The sequence below is a fragment of the Saimiri boliviensis genome, chromosome 19, assembly GCF_048565385.1.
Source record: "Saimiri boliviensis isolate mSaiBol1 chromosome 19, mSaiBol1.pri, whole genome shotgun sequence".
Classification (NCBI taxonomy): Eukaryota; Metazoa; Chordata; class Mammalia; order Primates; family Cebidae; genus Saimiri; species Saimiri boliviensis.
Window position 1 is genome coordinate 34,923,568 of NC_133467.1, and position 21,127 is coordinate 34,944,694.

At 44.5% G+C, this 21,127-nt stretch overlaps 1 protein-coding gene and 2 pseudogenes across 3 annotated transcripts; 2 read left to right on the forward strand and 1 right to left on the reverse strand.

Annotated features, from left to right (window-relative positions):
* On the forward strand, positions 1 to 11,634 carry RIT1 (Ras like without CAAX 1). Of its 3 annotated transcripts, none has more exons than XM_010348422.2 (6): positions 1 to 82; positions 597 to 745; positions 895 to 951; positions 5,333 to 5,406; positions 5,635 to 5,826; positions 8,496 to 11,634. In XM_010348422.2, exons 2-6 carry the CDS (start codon positions 640 to 642, stop codon positions 8,724 to 8,726), a joined length of 660 nt encoding a protein of 219 aa, XP_010346724.1. In that variant the 5' UTR covers positions 1 to 82; positions 597 to 639; the 3' UTR covers positions 8,727 to 11,634. The 3 variants fall into 3 exon arrangements, with proteins under 3 accessions (XP_010346724.1, XP_010346725.1, XP_010346726.1); XM_010348423.3 differs by having other exon boundaries at positions 38 to 119; XM_010348424.3 differs by lacking the exons at positions 1 to 82; positions 597 to 745 and adding an exon at positions 99 to 119.
* LOC101040175 (large ribosomal subunit protein P1 pseudogene) overlaps positions 9,671 to 21,127 on the forward strand; it is a 16,343-nt pseudogene continuing 4,886 nt past the window's right edge.
* Positions 14,424 to 14,529, reverse strand: LOC120360305 (U4 spliceosomal RNA; annotated as a pseudogene).

Below are 21,127 nucleotides of genomic sequence, written 5' to 3' on the forward strand. Positions count from 1 at the left end.
GGGCGTCATGGGGTGGCCCTGCCCCTCCATCCGCGACGGGCGCCGGTGGCGCCATCTTACCCAGCTGCGGGAGGGGTCACAGGTCAGTACTGGATCCTCTGCGGGGCAAGGAAGACGAGGTGGGTGACCCGACAGGCCGTGGTCTTCCAGGCCCCACTGACCGGCAGGAGCAGCAGGGCCTCGGCTTGTGAGGCAGAGGGGTGGGGAGTCTGGCGGCGGAGGAGCAGCTGGGGGCCGGGATTGGGCTCGGAGGAGAATGGGGAGGGGGTGGAACCTCCGGGTACCGCGGACGTGAGAGGACCCCTGTGGCCTAAGGGGCCGAATCCTTTTCTTCCCAAAACCTTCTCCTTGTCCCTACTGTGCCGGGATCTAAATTTCTTTGTATCTTTTTATGTTTCTCTTTGGAAAAAGTAAAACCTGTGATGTGTCATGTGACTGAACTGACTAGGAGGGAGGGTGAAGATGTGGGGTGTTTCTTAGAGCCACCAGAAAGGGTGCAGTGGTGAGCAAGAGGATGTATGGAAAGGTAAGGCACTGGCTTGAGGACCGCCGCCGTGTCTCCATCCTGGATTAAGCATTTCCTCCTCCTTTTCTAGGAGGCTTTTCCTCGGGGCAGCCCAGGAAGGCCCCAAGAGGACAATGGATTCTGGAACTCGCCCTGTTGGTAGCGGCTGCAGCAGCCCCCCTGGGCTCTCACGGGAATACAAACTAGTGATGCTGGGTGCTGGTGGCGTAGGGAAGAGTGGTAGGTAACACTTTCCATTTGACAGGAAGTATGGATGAAAAGTACTTAAATGACCAGATGGGATGCTGGCTATCTTGCAGTGTTAATACTTAAAATTCTCTCTATGGGTCACCTTTGTGAGGATTTGACTTTTATTTCTTGTGTTGAAGCCATGACCATGCAGTTCATCAGTCACCGATTCCCAGAAGATCATGATCCCACCATTGGTAAGTCAGATCATCACTGTTTCCAAATATACCCCATAAAAATATCTTAATGAATATCAATGGTTTCTAACTATATTTTGAGGCTTTTTTTGTTTTGGAGTCTAATTCTGATTTATTTAGAAACAAGGGTATCAGCAGTTGGTAAGCAAGTGAATATTTCTTTTTTTCCAGACTTAACTCTGTATGTCATAAGCCATCTTTATTTAGTCTCTGTCTCTTATTGAACATTAATGGGACAACTCTCTCTGTTGTATTTTTTTATGGTTGTATACAGGCCACTCAGCGAAGCCTTCTCTTGCTGTCACTTCTCTAAGGGCATGACTTGAGACTGACTCTGTAACTGTGAGTCAGCTGGTTTGAACTTCCACAAAAGGAAGCAGAAAAACAAGTAGAGCCAGCCTGCTGAACTCTTACAACCCAGATGAGCAGAGCCTGGACATCTTGCACTTAGAGCTCTTCATTTGCTTCCTTATATCTTAAGTTCATCGTATAGTAATGCCTTCTCCCACATCTTTTTCTTTTTTTTTTGAGACAGAGTCTCGCACTGTTACCCAAGCTGGAGTGCAGTGGCGTGATCTCTTCCGGGTTCAAGCGATTCTCCTGCCTCAGCCTCCTGAGTAGCTGGGATTACAGGTGCCTGCCACCACCACTGCCCGGTTAATTTTTTGTATTTTTTGTATTTTATTTATTTATTTATTTTTTTATTTTTTTAGAGATGGGGTTTCACCATGTTGGCCAGTCTGGTCTGAACTCGACCTTGTCATCCGCCCGCCTCGGCCTCCCAAAGTGCTGGGATTACAGGCGTGAGCCACCGCGACCGGCCCTAATTTTTTGTATTTTTAATAGAGATGGAGTTTCACTGTGTTGGCCAGGCTGGTCTTGAACTCCTGACCTCATGATCTGCCTGCCTCGGCCTCCCAAAGTGCTGGGATTACAGGCATGAGCCACTGCACCCGGCCCTCCTGTCTTTTATAGTCTTTAACTTTTTTTTTTTTTTTTTTTGAGATGGAGTTTTGCTGTTCTTGCCCAGGCTAGAGTACAATGGCAGGATCTCAGCTCACTACAACCTCTGCCTCCCAAGTAGCTGGGATTAAAAGCATGCACCACCACGCCCAGCTAACTTTGTATTTTTAACAGAGACGAGGTTTCTCCATGTTGGTCAGGCTGGTGTCAAACTCCTGACCTCAGGTGGTCAACCCATCTCGGTCTCCCAAAGTGCTGGGATTACAGGCATGAGCCACCGCACCCGGCCGATAGTCCTTAACTCTTGATGCAGAACACTAGTAGAGTAAAAAAGTCATTTTGTTTGCTTTGCCTTTTTGTTTTTTTAATTGCTAGTCTCTACAAAGAGTAAGAACATTACTGTCATTCCTAAACCATAAGGAAGCAGGTTTGATTCTAAGAGTTTATATTCTAATACGAAGGAAAAATGGATATGGGATTGGGAGAGGGCACAGAAAGTCAGCTATACTGCTATTATTTTCAGTATGTGACACTCTTTGCCATGATCCTAGTTCTCTAGGAAGGATTTCCATTGGGTCAGGCCTCTGCTGCTCTGTTTCCCACAAAGCCAGTAATGTTTTCTGGTGGCCCAGCCTTGGATGTGGTCATTTTACACAGTAGATGATTCCAGGGATTGGGAAAAATAGAAGTTCTTGACTTTTTCATGTACTATATCAAATTTAGAACATTGTTCAGAAATTCAAATTACGGTGGGAGTTCTAGGAATAAAATGAATTTAGGGCCTATGATCATTTACTTGAGAACTCCAGAAGCATCTTTTCCTTTCTTTAAAGTAAAACTCAAATACTCGTCTCCTGTTAAGAGTTATGTTTGTTTTTGTTTTTGTTTTTGAGACATAGTCTCGCATTGTTGCCCAGGCTGGAATGCAGTGGCGCAATTTCTGCTCAGTGCAACCTCCACCTCCCGGGTTCAAAGATTCTCCTGACTCAGCCTCCTGAATAGCCAGGATTACAGGTGCCTGCCACCATGACCAGCTAATTTTTGTATTTTTATTAGAGACAGGGTTTCACTGTAATGGCCAGGCTGGTCTCGAACTCCTGACCTCGTGATCTGCCTATCTCAGCCTCCCAAAATGCTGGGATTACAGGCATGAGCCATCATGCCCAGCCCAAATTATCTGTCTTAATCAGTTTTCCCCCAGTTAACTACTTTCCTGACAATATTATCTGATTCAACAGCACATACTTAGGTCTCCTGAGTTTCTGTTATGTGCCAAGCATTGCTTAGCCTGTGGGTACAGTGGTGAACAGAAAGATGCGGTTTCCATGGTGGCGCGTGCCTGTAATCCCAGCTACTCGGGAGGTTGAGGCAGGAGAATTGTCTGAACCCAGGAGGCGGAGGTTGTGGTGAGCTGAGATCGCGCCATTGCATTCCAGCCTGGGTAACAAGAGTGAAACTTTGTCTCAAAAAAAAAAAAAAAGATGCAGTTTCTGTTCTCCTTGAGTTTATAGTTTAGTGCATTTGGTTTCAAACTCTGGCTGTAAACTCAGAAAAACTTTATGTTGTAACTAGTAGAGATATAAAAGCATACAAGGCCTACCGTGGTGGCTCATGCCTGTAATCTTGCAATCGCATCACTTTTGGGAGGCCAAGGTGGGCAGGTCACCTGAGGTCAGGAGTTCAAGACCATGCTGGCCAACATGGTGAAACCCCATCTCTACTAAAAATACAATAAATAAATAAATAAATAAAAATTAGCTGGGTGTGGTAGCACACACCTGTAATCCCAGGTACGCAGGAAGCTGAGGTGGGAGAATTGCTTGAACCCAAGAGGTGGAGGTTGCATTGAGCCAAGATCACACAACTGCATTCCGGCCTGGGCAACAGAGCAAGACTCTGTCTCAAAAAAAAAAAAGTATATGAATGTGTGCATATATATGTATTAAATTATATACACAAGTACATGTGTATATGTAACTAAAATATTATGTAACTTTACTTACCTCTTTTTCTTTCTTTTTTTTTTTTTTTTTTTTTTTTTTGAGACATGGATTCACTCTGTTGCCCAGGCTGGAGTGCAGTGGTGTGATCTTGGCTCACTGCAGTCTGGACCTCCTGGGTTCAAGTGATCCTCCCACCACCTCAGCCTCCCAAATACCTGGGACTACAGGCTTGTGCCACTACACTCAGCTAATATTTTCTTTCTTTTTTTTTTTTTTTTTGAGACGGAGTTTCACTCTTGTTACCCAGGCTGGAGTGCAATGGCGCGATCTCGGCTCACCACAACCTCCGCCTCCTGAGTTCAGGCAATTCTCCTGCCTCAGCCTCCTGAGTAGCTGGGATTACAGGCACGCGCCACCATGCCCAGCTCATTTTTGTATTTTTAGTAGAGATGGGGTTTCACCATGCTGACCAGGATGGTCTCGATCTCTTGACCTTGTGATCCACCTGCCTCGGCCTCCCAAAGTGCTGGGATTACAGGCTTGAGCCACCGCGCCCCGCTATTTTCATTTTTTTTTTAGTAGAGATGAGGTCTCGCTCTTTTGCCCAGGCTGGTCTTGAACTCTTGATCTCAAGTGATCTCCCCTTGCCCTCCCAAAGCACTGGGATTACAGCCATGAGAGCCCCCGTATCTGAGAGCCCCCGTACCTGACCCACTCTGGTTTTTTTTTTTTTTTTTTGGAGACAGAGTCTTGCGCTGTTGCCAGGCTGGAGTGCACAGTCTCCGGTCACTGCAACCTCCGCCTTGAGTTCAAGTGATCCTTCCACCTCAGCCTCCCAAGTACCTGGGACTACAGGCGTATGCCACCACACCCAGCGAATTTTTGTATTTTTAGTAGAGACGGGGTTTCACCATGTTAGCCAGGATGGTCTCGATCTCTTGACCTTGTGATCCTCCCTCCTCTGCCTCCCAAAGTGCTAGGATTACAGGCGTGAGCCACCGCGCCCGGCACACTCTGGTATTTTCTACTTTTATTAAATTTCTGCTTGTTTATTTTAATGCTGGTCTCAGCCCATTAAGTAGATTTCGCAACACACGAATCCTAATGAATTATGAGAAGCATCGATTTAGTTGGCTCTTCATCTTTGAGGAAGAGTCAGAAGCAAGAATTCAAGAAAAAAATGTTAAAAGGAAATACATTGAGATGTAAACAGCAATTGTTAAGTGAATAAAATGTTGAGTGGTGTTTTCTAAGGTTACTATAATAATATGCATAAAGAAATTTGCTTTCAGAAAAGAGAAATTACAAAACTGTCGATTATTTAGAAAATAGTGAATTAGGCTGGGCATGCTTCCTGAGAAAATTTGGGCATTTAACGAATTTGAGTTGAATCTACTACTTTGTAAAATGAGTTTTAAATAGGCATTTCTTCCTGCATTTGTGACTTTATAGTACACCTTTCTTCCCTCCTGTAGAAGATGCTTATAAAATCAGGATCCGTATTGATGATGAGCCTGCCAATCTGGACATTTTGGATACAGCTGGACAGGTATTAAATCCCATAATGTTATGAGTAAAGGCTTTTTTACTCTCGTAAAGGGGAAGGGAAGGCCTATGCAGAGAAGATCACTAGTTTATCTCTCTTAATTTTTCATGCACTCTGACTCAGGATAGCAGGTAATTGACATGCATTTTTAAAAATTTGAAATAAATAGCTAATTGTGTGTGTAGTAGTGCTAGGTTGCATCAGTACATAATGACCCTTATTTCCTTATAGGCAGAGTTTACAGCCATGCGGGACCAGTATATGAGGGCAGGAGAAGGCTTTATTATCTGTTACTCTATCACGGATCGTCGAAGTTTCCATGAAGTTCGTGAGTTTAAACAGCTTATTTATCGAGTTCGACGTACTGATGATACACCTGTGGTTCTTGTGGGAAACAAGTCAGACCTCAAACAGCTAAGACAGGTGAGGATGGAGAAGAAAATACTGTCTATAATCTTATGTAATAAGTCATTTTCGTTTCTTGGCTTACAGATTCTTTTGCCTTCAAATAGAAAATCAGGCTGGGTGAGATGGCTCATGCCTGTAATCCCAGCACTTTGTAGGGCCAAGGTGGGTGGACTGCTTGAGTTCGGGTGTTCAAGACCAGCCTGAGCAACATGGCGATACCTCATCTCTACAAAAAAATACAAAAAAACATAGCTGGGCATGGTGGTGCGTGCACATGTGGTTCCAGCTAGTTGGGAGGCTGAGGTGGGAGGATTCCTTGAGCTGGGGACGTGGAGGTTACAGTGAGATTGAGACTACAGCTCATTGCAGCCTCTACCTCCCCAGTTCACGCGATCTTCCCACCTCAGCTTTAGGGTAGCTGGGACCACACGTGTGTGCCACCACTCCTGGCTAATTTTTTTACTTTTTGTGGAGACAGAATCTCACTACGTTGCCCAGGCTGGTCTTGAGCACCTGGCCTCAAGTGAGCCTTCTGCCTCGGCCTCCCAAAGTGTTGGGATTACAAGTGTTAGCCACCACACCTGGCTGGAAGTAGTTTGGTAGTAGTCAAATTCATCATGCTTCTCAGTTAATCCCCATTGGGAAAAAAATTTCAGGGATTTATATATAGCATGTTCATTGCAAAGCTGTTTATGGTAGCAGAAAATGAGAAACAGCCTAACTGTCCAAAAGTAGAAATTATGGAATATCTGTAATTAGATATATCAATTATGGGCTCCTAAGAGTTTTCAATATTTTAGTGTAAGTATGTATCTCCCTTCCCTTGTGTTTCTTTTTCTTTTTTCTTTATTTTTATTAAGAAAATTTTTTTTTGAGACAGAGTCTCACTCTGTTGCCCAGGCAGGAGTGCAGTGCTGCAATCTCGGCTCACTGCGACCTCTGCCTCCTGGGTTCAAGTGATTTCTCCTGCTTCATCCTCCTGAGTAGCTGGGATTTCAGGTACCCGCCACCATGCCCAGCTAATTTTGTATTTTAGTAGAGATGGGGTTTCACCCTGTTGGCCAGTCTGGTCTCGAACTTGTGACCTCGTGATCCACCTGCCTCAGGCTCCCAAAGTGCTAGGATTGCAGGTGTGAGCCACCGTGCCCAGCTGTTCTTTTTTTTCCTTGAGACAGTGTCTTGCTCTGTCACTGAGGCTGGAGTGCAGTGGTGCAAACATGGTTCACTGCAGCCTTGACATCCTGGGCTCAAGCAATCCTCTTACTTCAGTCTCCTGAGTAGCTGGGACCACACATCCAGCTAGGTTTTTTTTTTTTTTTTTTTTTTGAGATGGAGTCTCACTCTGTCGGCCAGGCAGGAGTGCAGTGGCATGATCTCGGCTCACTACAACCTCCACCTCCCGGGTCCAGAGCGATTCTCCTGCCTCAGCCTCATGAGTAACTGGGATTGCAGGTGTCCTCCACCATGCCCAGCTTTTTCTTTTTTTTTAAGTGGAGATGGGGTTTTATCATGTTGGCCAGGCTGGTCTCAAACCTCAGACTCTGTAATCCACCTGCCTCAGTCTTGCCAAGTATTGGGATTACAGTTGTAAGCCACTGTGCCCAGCCCCAGCTAATTTTTAAAAAAATTTTTTGTAGGCCAGGCGCGGTGGCTCACACCTGTAATCCCAGCACTTTGGGAGGCCGAAACGGGTGGATCACGAGGTCAAGAGATCGAGACCATCCTGGTCAACACGGTGAAACCCCGTCTCTAATAAAAATACAAAAATTAAGGCCGGGCGCGGTGGCTCAAGCCTGTAATCCCAGCACTTTGGGAGGCTGAGGCGGGTGGATCACGAGGTCAAGAGATCGAGACCATCCTGGTCAACATGGTGAAACCCCGTCTCTACTAAAAATACAAAACATTAGCTGGGCATGGTGGCACGTGCCTGTAATCCCAGCTACTCAGGAGGCTGAGGCAGGAGAATTGCCTGAACCCAGGAGGCGGAGGTTGCGTGAGCCGAGATCGCGCCATTGCACTCCAGCCTGGGTAACAAGAGCGAAACTCCGTCTCAAAAAAAAAAAAAAAAAAAAAGATTGTGTATTTGATATCTATTATATCAAATATAGATAATTTAGAAATATAGATAATTTAAATATAGAAAAGATAACTATTTTCTGTTCCAAAAAATATCTCAAAAATAGACTAGAAATGGAATCATGCCGGGCACGGTGGCTCAAGCCTGTAATCCCAGCACTTTGGGAGGCCGAGGTGGGTGGATCATGAGGTCAAGAGATCGAGACCATCCTGGTCAACATGGCGAAACCCCATCTCTACTAAAAATACAAAAAACTAGCTGGGCTGGTGGCGCGTGCCTGTAATCCCAGCTACTCAGGAGGCTGAGGCAGGAGAATTGCCTGAACCCAGGAGGCGGAGGTTGCGGTGAGCCGAGATCGCGCCATTGCACTCCAGCCTGGGTAACAAGAGCGAAACTCCGTCTCAAAAAAAAAAAAAAAAAAAAAAAAAGAAATGGAATCATATTATTTGAAGGCAGAAGAAACCTTAGAAGTCATGTAATCTAGCCTCCCAGAATTATAAAAATCAGTGCCATCTGCTTGAACACCTCCAGAGTTGAGAAGCTTTCTGTTAAGGTGGTGGTGCATTCAGGTTTTGGGACAACTTTTTCTCATGTTTTGCTTTTAAAGGTCACCAAGGAAGAAGGATTAGCATTGGCCCGAGAATTCAGCTGTCCCTTTTTTGAGACCTCTGCTGCATACCGCTACTACATTGATGATGTTTTCCATGCCCTTGTACGGGAGATACGTAGGAAAGAAAAGGAAGCAGTGCTGGCCATGGAGAAAAAATCTAAGCCCAAAAACAGTGTATGGAAGAGGCTGAAATCACCATTCCGGAAGAAGAAAGATTCAGTGACTTGAAGAGAAGATGTGAAGTGTTTATCTGTGAACTGCAGTGCTGTTTCAAAGCAGTCCAGTAACCTGCAGTAATGAGCATGGTGCTCGCTCTTTCTCCTGTTAGGACCCTTGTTTTAAAAGTAACTGATAAGAGGGACATGCCTACTAGGAGTTTTTAATGATGCAGTATTTAAAGTATTGTCTGTTAAGTATGATTTATTAACCCAGTGGAGCACTGTCTGCTTTTAAATTGTCACATTAGAATTTGATCTACCAATGTTTTGGGTTCTCTTGCGCTGATATTAATTAACGTAAATTTGTTTATACCCAGGAGAATATGTATGTATACCATGTATGATTGACTAAGTTCACAAGGCAAGTTTTTTGCCCTGAACTCCACATTATCCTTCAATTTCAGTTTCCTGGGACTATCCCAGAGAAAGACCTCAGTCTCTTCTGTTCACACTATGCTTCCTAGAGACTGAAAAAAAATCATGTAGGGAAATCGGGACTAATGAGATCAGTGCCAAATTTCAGCAGCTACTGTGGGGCTGCCTCCTGTTGCAGACTGTGGAGGGTGAGATGTGGGAAAGTTGGGCTGTTTGCAGGGACTTAAAAAGGTAGGCTCAGAACAGTATTCTCAGTACAAACTTGGCTTTTCTAAGAAGTGCGCATTTTACCCAAATGCACTGGGATGAGTGAGAACAGACAGAAGCATATAAAATGTGATGAAGGTTTCTCCTAGGAAGTTAATTTACTCCTCATTTCAGGGTTTTCTTTTTTTGCCTGCAAAGATAGACATTTTGAGAATCATAACTGTATTACTAAACTTGTTCAATCAAAATTTGCAGTTGGGTCAGTCATTGCCTTGTACAGGTGAATTTTTTCCCCACAGGTGCACACCTGACATGTGTATATTAATTGCCTCCTCCTACTTTGTGCTCTGTAGAAGAGCCTAGAGGGGAAAGATGGTTTTCTTCTGGGCCTGCATCGCTGATTGCATTTTCCATACAGAAGAGGCATCAGGGGTTTGGGTCAAATTTTACCCAGAAAAGACTTTTGTTACAGCACTGAGTCTCGTGATTGACGTGGACAACCACTAGACTCAGTGCTCTAACAAAATCTATTTCTGTTTAATGGGTCACTCTTAAAGCTTTAAAATTCACAGAGGTGGCGTCTCATCTGAAGATTTCTTTACAAGGACTTTGCTAAGTTCACCTCAGGGTTATCTGAGCCTTGACCAAGTTTATCCTAAGGGAATACCACTTTGCTTCCTGTGCATTGTTGAGAAACTGTAGTCCTAGGAAGAAATAGCTTTAAATATTGGTAGTGAATTCTGTTTTAAGATCAGGACTGTTTTGATAACTGACCTTGTTATATGTGGAGAGTGCAAAAGTGCTAAGAGTAATGTATCACATGTTGAATATTAAATGTCACTGAAGCAATGTTTGTGTCAACATGAAACTAAGAAGATGACTTTGTGTAGCACCTCTTGATAAGCACGCAGCTCATCTTAATATTTTCCATTTTTATTAGAGGAAGTAGGACAGAGTTGTGTTTTTCTTTATAAACTCATGATAAATATTCTAGATTTAAAGAAAAGTGACTGTTGGAACCTTTTTGGCTCTGAGTAGTGGTCCCTTTTGAAGCTCCTGGAAACATTTTTGATACCAAATAAATCATGCTTTATGGTACTCAAGCCATCCAAAAATGAAAGACCTAGAATTTGATTCTGTACAGGACAAAAATCTCACAGGAACTATAGCACTTTGGAAAAGCATCAAAAAGTAGAAAAATAGAGTGCAATTCTGAGAATGTTTTACATTTAAACTGGTTTAGTGCCTTTTAAGTTTAATGCCATAGCTTATTACTAATGACCTAGGGAATTTTTATTAGCATTAAGCAATATATATATGTATTTTAATAGACATGAGGTTTCACTATTTTGCCCAGGCTGGTCTCGAACTCCTGGGCTCAAGCAATCCTCCCACTCTCCTGGGATTACAGGCATGAGCCACCACCTGGCCCAAGCAAGAAATTGACACTATATAATAATTATAATTATAATTATTGTTATTATTTGAGATGGAGTCTCTGTCACCCAGGCTGGAATGCAGTGGCACAATCTCAGCTCACTGCAACCTCTGCCTCCGAGGTTCAAGTGATTCTCCTGCCTCAGCCTCTCTAGTAGCTAGGACTACAGGTGCCCGCCACCACACCCGGCTAATTTTTGTATTTTTAGTAGAGACAGGGTTTCATCATACTGGCCGGGCTGGTCTCGAACTCCTGACATTGTGATCTGCCTGCCTCAGCCTCCCAACGTGCTATGTTTATAGGCATGAGCCACTGCACCTGGCCAACACCATATAATTAAGGTAGTCAGGCAGTAGAGAATATTGCCAGAAGGATAGAAGGGAATTTGGATTATATATAAGGAAAATAACAAATAGGTGTTTTTAAGACTATCCCTGTCATATATTAAATCCTTGTATTAATTAGTCCATCCATTAGTACTGAAGAGTTCTATTGGAGGTGCTAGGTAGTTTGACAGGTATAATATGCATAAGTCATAGCTCTATTCTTAGTGTCATATAAAGTGAGGCTAATTTATAAGCTCTAAGTAATCAGCTTTATCAAATTCAAGGGCATTAAAATTAATTACTGCCTAGAACTTTGAAAAGAAAAATTCAGGGATAAGTTGAAAGGCAGTGGAACTGTTCATGTCCACACCAGACCAGTAAATTATAAGATCCAGATGTCAGTGTCTAGAATTAGCTGTTTAGAATTCACAGGGGACATATGTTTCAACTTTGTCATACATTAGCAAAAACTGGTCTACTGTGATGTTTGGGGAGGAGGAAGAGGGAAAAGTTTTTTAATGCACTTGTATGTGAAGACAGTTTGTATGACATAATACAAAACTTTTAAACAACTTGGGCTTTCCTTTACTTACCTATCAGTGGGTAGAATTTTTGGAATCATTGCAGAAGGGTTAAGAAAAACATGCCATGAGATGTTACATTCTGGAAAATACGAATTCAAAAAATTTGAATGCCCGCTAGGTACAAAACACCTGTGTCAAGTGCTAGAGAGCATGCCATGGAGTCCTCCTTCATTTGAAGAAATCACCTCTTAGGAGCAGACAGGAAAAACACATGGAAAATGACAGCACATTTGCTCCCTGACAAGGGTTACTTAAAGCTGTTAGAAGTAAACATACTAAATGAGAATTGAAAGAGTGATAATATTTTACATGAAGGTCGTTTTATATCTGTTAGTCTAAATGGTCACCAGTATTGGTAGAGAGGACGTAGTCTGGACATTAAACAAATGTTTTTTTTGTTTTGTTTTGAGACAGAGTCTTACTCTTGCCCAGGCTGCAGTGCAGTGGCGTGATCTGGGCTCACTGCAGCCCCTGCTCCCTGGGTTCAAGTGATTCTCTCACCTCAGCCTCCTGAGTAGCTGGGATTATAGATGCGCACCACCACGAGCAGGTAAGTTTTGTATTTTTTTGGTTTTTTGTTTTGTTGTTTGGAGATGTTTCACCTTGTTGGTCAGGGTGGTTTCAAACTCCTGACCTCAGATGATCCACCCACCTTGGCCTCCAAAAGGACTGGGATTACAGGCACAAGCCACCATGCCCCACCAATTTTTGTATTTTTAGTAGAGATAGGGTTTCACCAATTTGGCCAGCCTGGTCTTGAACTCCTGACCTCAAGTGATCCACCACCTCAGCCTCCCAAAGTGCTGGGATTATAAGCGTGAGACTGTACCCGGCCTGTTTTGGTTTAAAAAAGACAATCTCCTTCTGTCTGTTAGGCTGGATGGAGTGCAGTGGTGTGATCATGGCTCACTGTGACCTAAAACTCCTGAGTTTAAGGTGATCCTCCTGCCTCAGCCTCTTTAGTAGCTGGGACTACAGGCATGTGCCACCACTCTGTGCTTGATTTTTACATTTTTTTTTGTAGAGGCAGATCTTGCACTCTTGAACTCTCAAGTAATCCTCCTGCCTCAGCCTTCCAAAGTGCTAGGATTACAGGCTTGAGCCACCTCACCTGGCCCAGGAGTGGATTTTTTTGTCCTCACTATTTAACTTTTATTTTTTCAAAACAGTCTCACTCTGTCACCCAGGCTGGAGTGCAGTAACACCATCTTGGCTCAGTGCATCCTCTGCCTCCTGGGTTCAAGTGATCCTTGTGCCTCAGCCTCCCAAGTAGCTAGGATTACAGGTGTGCACCACCACGCCTGGCGAATTTTTTGTACTTTTAGTAGAGACAGGGTTCACCATGTTGGCTAGGCTGGTCTCGAACTCCTGATCTCAAGTAATCTGCCCACCTCAGCCTCCTAGTGTTGGGATTACAGGCATGAGCCACCGTGCCTGGCTTGGCATTCCATTTTCTAACCTCTGTTAGAATAGGTAATAGAATTTCAGGTGAATTAATTATAAGCCTCTTCCATGCATTAAGCGCTATTTAAAAGAATTGTGGAGGATTCAAAGGAATATAGAATATCAGAGGAATATAGAATATGGGCCAGCATGGTGGCTCATGCCTGTAATCCTAGCACTTTGGGAGGTGGAGGCGGGCAGATGGCCTGAGCTCATGAGTGTGAGACCAGCTTGAGAAACATGGTGAAACCCGTATCTACTAAAATACAAAAAAAAAAAAAAAAAAGCCTGGACACGCTGGCTCATGCCTGTAATCCCAACCCTTTGGGAGGCTGAGGCAGGTGGATCACAAGGTCAGGAGATCAAGACTCCTGGCCAACATGGTGAAACCCCATCTCTACTAAAAATACAAAAATTAGCTGGGCATGGTGGTGCACACCTGTAATCCCAGGTACTGAGGAGGCTGAGGCAAAAGAATCACTTGAACCCAGGAGGCGGAGGTTGCAGTGAACCGAGGTTGCCACTGCACTCCAGCCTGGAGACAGAGCAAGACTCTGTCTCAAAAAAAAAAAGAAAAAAAAACCTGAGCATGGTGGCCTGTGACTGTAATCCCAGCTACTTAGGAGGCTGAGGCACAAGAATCGCTTGAACCCAGGAGATGGAGGTTACAGTGAGCCAGGATCTCGTCACTACCTGGGCAATAGTGAGACTGTATATAAAAAAAAAAAAAAAATATATATATATATATATATATATATATATATATATATATATAATTCCTGCTCTGGAGCTTATATAAAATTTGTATATATAAAACAACTAGAGATCAGTCGTAATGTAATAAGTTATAGCTTCAAACTAGAAATGTTATGGGAATTCAGAAAAGGAAGGAATTAGTAAATTTAGTAGACTAAATAATAGTAAATTTAAATTTAGTAGACTAAATAATAATAAGTCATTGGTAGTTTTATCCCTTTTCCAAACTCATATAGAAATCTGAAATCTTGCTGGGCGTGGTGGCTCATGCCCTTCATCCCATCACTTTGGGAGGCCGAGGCAGGTGGATCCCTTGAGCTCAGGAGTTCAAAACCAGCCTGGCCAACATGGCAAAACCCTGTCTCTACTAAAAAGACAAAATTAGCCGGGTGTGGTGGCAGGTGCCTGTAATCCCAGCTACTCGGGAGGCTGAGGCAGGATAATCACATGAACCCGGAAGACAGATTGCAGTAAGCCAGGATCATGCCACTGCACTCCAGCCCGGGCAACAGAGCAAGACTTCATCTCAAAAAGAAAAGAAAAGAAATTTACAATCAACTTTTGTTTTTGAAGTTCAATCTCCGTAGAGACTATCAAAAATTGCCAATGCCAGGGTATTGGGAAAAGTTTTCAATTAGCAATAATCATGCCTCATTGGCTGTGATCCTGCCGCTGTACAAAGCTATCCAATCAACTTTTCAACATGAGTTGGCCTTGAGACAAAATTACTGAACCGTTTTAGCTTTGTCTAATAATCTTTGCTTCAGAAAAACTCATGAGGAGCTTTTGGTTCAGTGCATATATTCCACAGCACACACGATCATATCATGAAGTCACCCGGTTTTTTGAACAAAAGCTGCTGCGGTGGGGATGTGTGTCATTTCCTGCACTTCCTGGAACTGGTTATTGCCAGAGTTTATTGCAGTTTGCTCTGAGACAAAAGAAAAACTTCAGCTCCAAAACATCTCTGACAGAATGCTTTCCCTAGTTTCTTGGCAGAGGAGTGTACAGGTGAAGGGGAAGAAGCAGAGAAATGTGTGGCTTATATAAGGGTGGGTGCAAGTGCTCAATACACTGCAATCCAACATAAAATCTCTGCTGCCTGGGAAGGCATGCAGATCAACCTAGTCGGCCAGAGAAGTAACCTGTGCAGTCCCACCCAAAACATTCTGGACACTCTCACTTTCATGTCCTTTGACTCCTGAAGAGACATAGATGAATCTAGTTGCAACTAACACATACCTACCACCACCACCAAAAAAGACAAAACCAAAACCAAAACTCATCATTATACCAAACTTCTTTTGAAACTCCAACTCAGAATAAGCAGGAAGAAGAAACAAAGCCTTTTCATGTTTGCTTTAAGTCTGCTTCCCAGACCATCTCTTGTTCTTGCCTGCCTGCCTTTATTGGGTACCGCTGCACCAGGCAATGTGTTGGCATTGGGAATTCAACAGTGAAAAAAAAAAAAAAAAACAAGCTCACGGTTCTCAGAGTCTCAGTTCTTTTCAGTGGGCACCTCTAATTCTAACGTGCAAAATCTGAGGGATTTGGATTGAATGGTGGGAGAATGTGAAGGAGTAAGGGACACAGCAATTTCAACTACTTGGTAAACAATAATTAAATGTTAACTTGGAACAATGCCTGAGAAGAAGCTGATTTGATGTGAGTGAATGCAAATCATGAAGATGTCCAGTTTTATCCGGGTGTGGTGGCTCATGCCTGTGATCTCAGCACCTTGGAAGGCTGAGGTGGGAAGGTCACTTGAGGCCAGCAGTTCAAGACTTGAGGCCAGCAGTTCAAGACCTGGGCAACATAGCAAGACCCCCATCTCTATAAAAATGTAAAAATTGGGCTGGGCGCGGTGGCTCAAGCCTGTAGTCCCAGCACTTTGGGAGGCTGAGGCGGGTGGATCACAAGGTCAAGAGATCGAGACCATCCTGGCCAACATGGTGAAACCCCGTCTCTACTAAAAATACAAAACATTAGCTGGGCATGGTGGCGCGTGCCTGTAATCCCAGCTACTCAGGAGGCTGAGGCAGGAGAATCGCCTGAACTCAGGAGGTGGAGGTTGTGGTGAGCCGAGATCGCGCCATTGTACTCCAGCCTGGGTAACAAGAGCGAAACTCCGTCTCAAAAAAAAAAAAAGGAAAAATTAGCTGGGTGTGCTGACATTGGACGTCAGGGTGGGCTCGCAGAAGGAATCTGAGTCCTTGATAGTATTAGCGAACTTTGCAAAAGTCAATTCTGAAGCCTGCCCCGCCTTTGGACTTCCAGTTAGGTGACCTGATGCATTTTCTTAATGTTTAAGCCAACTTGAATTGAGTTTCCTGTTAATTGTAACCAAAAGTATCCTGAGTGCCAAGATAATCTTACCATCATTGTTATATGATGATGTTATTTATTTATTTATTTTTTTTTCTTCATCTCAGTATTTTTTTTTTTTTAAGACGGGGTTTCACCATGTTGGTCAGGCTGGTCTTGAACTCCCGACCTCAGGTGATCCACCCGCCTTGGCCTCCAAAGTGCTTGGATTACAGGCGTGAGCCACCACACCCGGCCGGCGATGTTATTTTTAAGACTGTCATCTAGGCTGGGCACGGTGGCTCACTCCTATAATCCCAGCACTTTGGGAGGCCAAGACGGGTGGATCACGAGGTCAAGAGATCAAGACCATACTGGTCAACATGGTGAAACCCCGTCTCTAATAAAAATACAAAAATTAGCTGGGCATAGTGGCACACGCCTGTAGTCCCAGCTACTCGGGAGGCTGAGGCAGAAGAATTGCTTGAACCCAGGAGACAGAAGTTGCGGTGAGCAGAGATCGCTCCATTGCACTCCAGCCTGGGTAGCAAGAGCGAAACTCCGTCTCAAAAAAAAAAAAAAAAAGGCTATCATCTAGAAAAAAGTAATACACAAAATTATATACATACCATGATTGCAATCATAAGGTAATTAAAACAAATTGGAAGATGTGCCAAAATTAGCAATGTGGATTTCCCCCTACTTCTATAACTTGTACTTTTTTTTTTTTACATATTTTCCACATCGATCCCAAGTGACGTATCAGGAAAAATATGCGCAGGAAATAAGCTCAGAAGACAAAATGGGCCTGGACATGGTGGCTCATACCTGTAATCCCAGCATTTTGGAAGGCTGAGGCAGGAGGATAGCTTGAGGCCAAGAATTCAAGACCTTGATCAACAGAGCAAGACCCTGTCTCTGTTTATAAAAATAAGTGAATAAATAATAAAAAATAAGCCGGGCGCGGTGGCTCAAGCCTGTAATCCCAGCACTTTGGGAGGCCGAGGCGGGTGGATCACGAGGTCGAGAGATCGAGACCATCCTGGTCAACAAGGTGAAACCCCGTCTCTACTAAAAATACAAAAAATTAGCTGGGCATGGTGGCACGTGCCTGTAATCCCAGCTACTCAGGAGGCTGAGGCAGGAGAATTGCCTGAACCCAGGAGGCGGAGGTTGCGGTGAGCCGAGATCGCGCCATTGCACTCCAGCCTGGGTAACAGGAGCAAAACTCTGTCTCAAAAAATAAAAAATAAATAAATAAATAAATAAATAAATAAATAAATAAAGAGGAGGTGAGAGCTGTGGTAAAAAAAATAAAGAGGAGACAAAATAATTGTTAAGATTTTGGAATCTTGACTTTTTTTTTCTTTTTTCTAGTTTTCAATTTTCTTTTTCTTTTTTCTTGAGACAGGGTCTCACTCTGTCACCCAGGCTGGAGGGCAGTGTCACAATGAAGCCTTGAACTTCATTACTTACTGAACCCTTGAACTGCTGGGCTCAAGGAATGTCCCACCTCAGCCTCCCAAGTAGCCAGGACTTCAGGTGCACGCCACCATGCCTGGCTAAGTTTTTCATTTTTTGTAGAGACGAGGTCTCACTGTTGCCCAGGCTGGTCTTGAACTCCTGGGCTCAAGCAATCCTCCTGCCCCAGCCTCCCAAGGTGCTGGGATGACAGACATGAGCTACCGTGCCTGGTCCCAGTTTTGTTTGTTTGTTTGTTTGTTTTGAGATGGAGTCTCGATTTGTTGCCCAGGCTGGAGTGCAATGGCACACTCTCGGCTCACTGCAACCTCCATCTCCCTGGTTCAAGTGATTCTCCTGCCTCAGCCTCCTGAGTAGCTGGGATTACAGGCATGTTACACTCCTGGCCAATTTTTTTCCTTTTTGACAAGAGTCTCACTTTGTCGCCTGGTGCCAGGCTGGAGTGCAGTGGCAAGGTCTCAGCTCACTGCAACCTCCACTTCCTGGGTTCAAGCAATTCTCCTGCCTCAGCCTCCAGAGTACCTGGGACTTCAGGTGTGCGCCTCCATGCCCAGCTAATTTTTGTATTTTAGTAGAGACAAGGTTTCACCACGTTGGCCAGGATGGTCTCAATCTCTTGACCTCGTGATCCACCCGCCTCAGCCTCCCAAAGTGCTGGAATTACAGGCGTGAGCCCCTGTGCCCGGCCTAATTTTTGTGTTTTTATTAGAGACAGGGTTTTTTCCACCATGTTGATCAGGCTGGTCTCAAACTTCTGACTTTATGATCAGCCCGCTTCAGCCTCCCAAAGTGCTGGGTTTACAGACATAAGCCACCGATCCTGGCCCCAGTTTTCTTATAATGTGCTTATAATCAGCTTGCAGTTTGAAAATATTTTTTAGTTTCTTCACTGAAACTTTAAAAGAGCAGGAATTGATTCTCTTCCATTCTCTCTTCCTCTCACAGGGAGGATAAGACACCGAACAGAAAATATACAAAGTGAATCACTCCAGACTTTAAGGCATGTAGAGAAATCCACAAAGAGCACTTGCAAGGTAATGTTACTCCCAGTAACATTACTCCCAGTAACATTACCCTGGAGTGTTGCATTTACCTGTGTTTCTTTCCGTTGGTTTTTTTTTTTTTTTTTTTTTTTTTTTTTTTTTTTTTTTTTTTCAGAGAGTTTTGCTCTTACTACCCAGGCTGGGGTGCAATGGTGTGATCTCAGCTCACCACAACCTCCACCTCCCAGGTTCAAGTGATTCTCCTGCTGCAGTCTCCCAAGTAGGTGGAATTACAGGCATGTGCCACCACGCCTGGCTAATTTTGTATTTTTAGCAGAGATGGGTTTCTCCATGCTGGCCAGGCTGGTCTCAAACTCCCAACCTCAGGTGATCCACCCACCTCAGCCTCCCAAAGTGCTGGGATTACAGGTGTAAGCCATCATGCCTGGGCTGTTTCTTTTATTTTAGAGAATTTCCCAATTTCTAATCATATATTTATTAATGTAATTATTTGATTTATATTGTCCTCTGCTACACTCTACAAGAACAGCACTCTTGCTCATCAATGTATTGTATCCCTAGTGCCTGGCACATAGTAGACACTCAATAAATAAATATTTGTTGACTAATAAATTAATGAGAGGTTGTTATCCTAAGCAAATTAACACAAGAACAGAAAACCAAATAACACATGTTCTCACTAGTAAGTGGGAGCTAAACATTGAGTACTTAACAGACATTAAAATGGCAACAATAAAACCTGGGGACTACTAGAAGGGGGAAGGTTAAAAAACTATCAGCTGTGGTGGGACACAGTGGCTCATGTCAGTAATCCCAGCACTTTGGGAGGCCAAGGCAGGCGGATCACCTAAGGTTGAGAGTTTGAGACCAGCCTGGCCAACATGAAGAAACCCTGTCTCTACTAAAAATACAAAAATTAGACAGGCATGGTGATGTGCGCCTGTAATCCCAGCTATTTGGGAAGCTGAGGCACTAATAGCTTGAACCTAGTAGGCAGAGGTTGCAGTGAGCTGAGATCGCACCGTTGCACTCCAGCCTGGGCAACAAGAGCGAAACTCCATTAAAAAAAAAAAAGCCGCCGGGCGCGGTGGCTCAAGCCTGTAATCCCAGCACTTTGGGAGGCCGAGGCGGGTGGATCACGAGGTCGAGAGATCGAGACCATCCTGGTCAACATGGTGAAACCCCGTCTCTACTAAAAATACAAAAAATTAGCTGGGCATGGTGGCACGTGCCTGTAATCCCAGCTACTCAGGAGGCTGAGGCAGGGGAATTGCCTGAGCCCAGGAGGCAGAGGTTGCGGTGAGCCGAGATCGTGCCATTGCACTCCAGCCTGGGTAACAAGAGCGAAACTCCGTCTCAAAAAAAAAAAAAAAAAAAGCCTGCCGGGCGCGGTGGCTCAAGCCTGTAATCCCAGCACTTTGGGAGGCCGAGGCGGGTGGATCACGAGGTCAAGAGATCGAGACCATCCCGGTCAACATAGTGAAACCCCGTCTCTACTAAAAATACAAAAAATTAGCTGGGCATGGTGGCGCGTGCCTGTAATCCCAGCTACTCAGGAGGCTGAGGCAGGAGAATTGCCTGAACCCAGGAGGCGGAGGTTGCGGTGAGCCGAGATCGCGCCATTGCACTCCAGCCCGAGTAACAAGAGCAAAACTCTGTCTAAAAAAAAAAAAAAAAAAAACAAAGCCTGGCACAGTGGCTTATACCTGGAATCCCAGCACTTTGGGAGGCCAAAGCAGGTGGATCACAAGGTCAGGAGATCAGGACCAGCCTAATATGATGAAAACCCATCTCTACTAAAAATACAAAAAATTAGCCAGGCGTGGTGGCAGGTGCCTGTAATTCCAGCTACTTGGGAGGCTGAGGCAGGAGAATCGCTTGAACCTGAGAGGTAGAGGTTGCAGTGAGCCGAGATCACACCATTGCACTCCAGCCTCGGCGACAGAGTGAAACTCCATCTCAAAAAAAAAAAAGAGTCAGTTTGTCAGGAGGCTGAGGCACAAGAATCACTTGAACCCAGGAAGCGGAGGTTGGTGTGAGCCAAGTTGGTGCCACTGCACTCTAGTCTGGGCAGCAGAGTAAGACTCTGTCTCCAAAAAACAAAAACAAAAACAAACCACCAGCCTGGGCAAGATAGTGAGACCCTCATCTCTCACTATCTCAAAACAAAATTTAAAAATTAACTAGGCGGGGCCAGGTGCAGTGGCTCACCCACCCCTGTAATCTTGCACTTTTTTATTTTTTGAAACAGTGTCTTGCTCTGTTGCCAGGCTGGAGTGCACTGGCCTCATCTCGGCTCACTGCAACCTCTGCCTCCCAGGTTCGAGTGATTCTCCTGCCTCAGCCTCCCCTGAGTCACTGGGATTACAGGCGTTAGCCACTATGCCCGGGCCCAATCCCTGCACCTTGGGAGGCCGAGGAGGGTGGATCACCTGAGGTCAGGCCAGAACAGCCTGGCCAACATCATGAGACCCCATCTCTACTAAAAATAC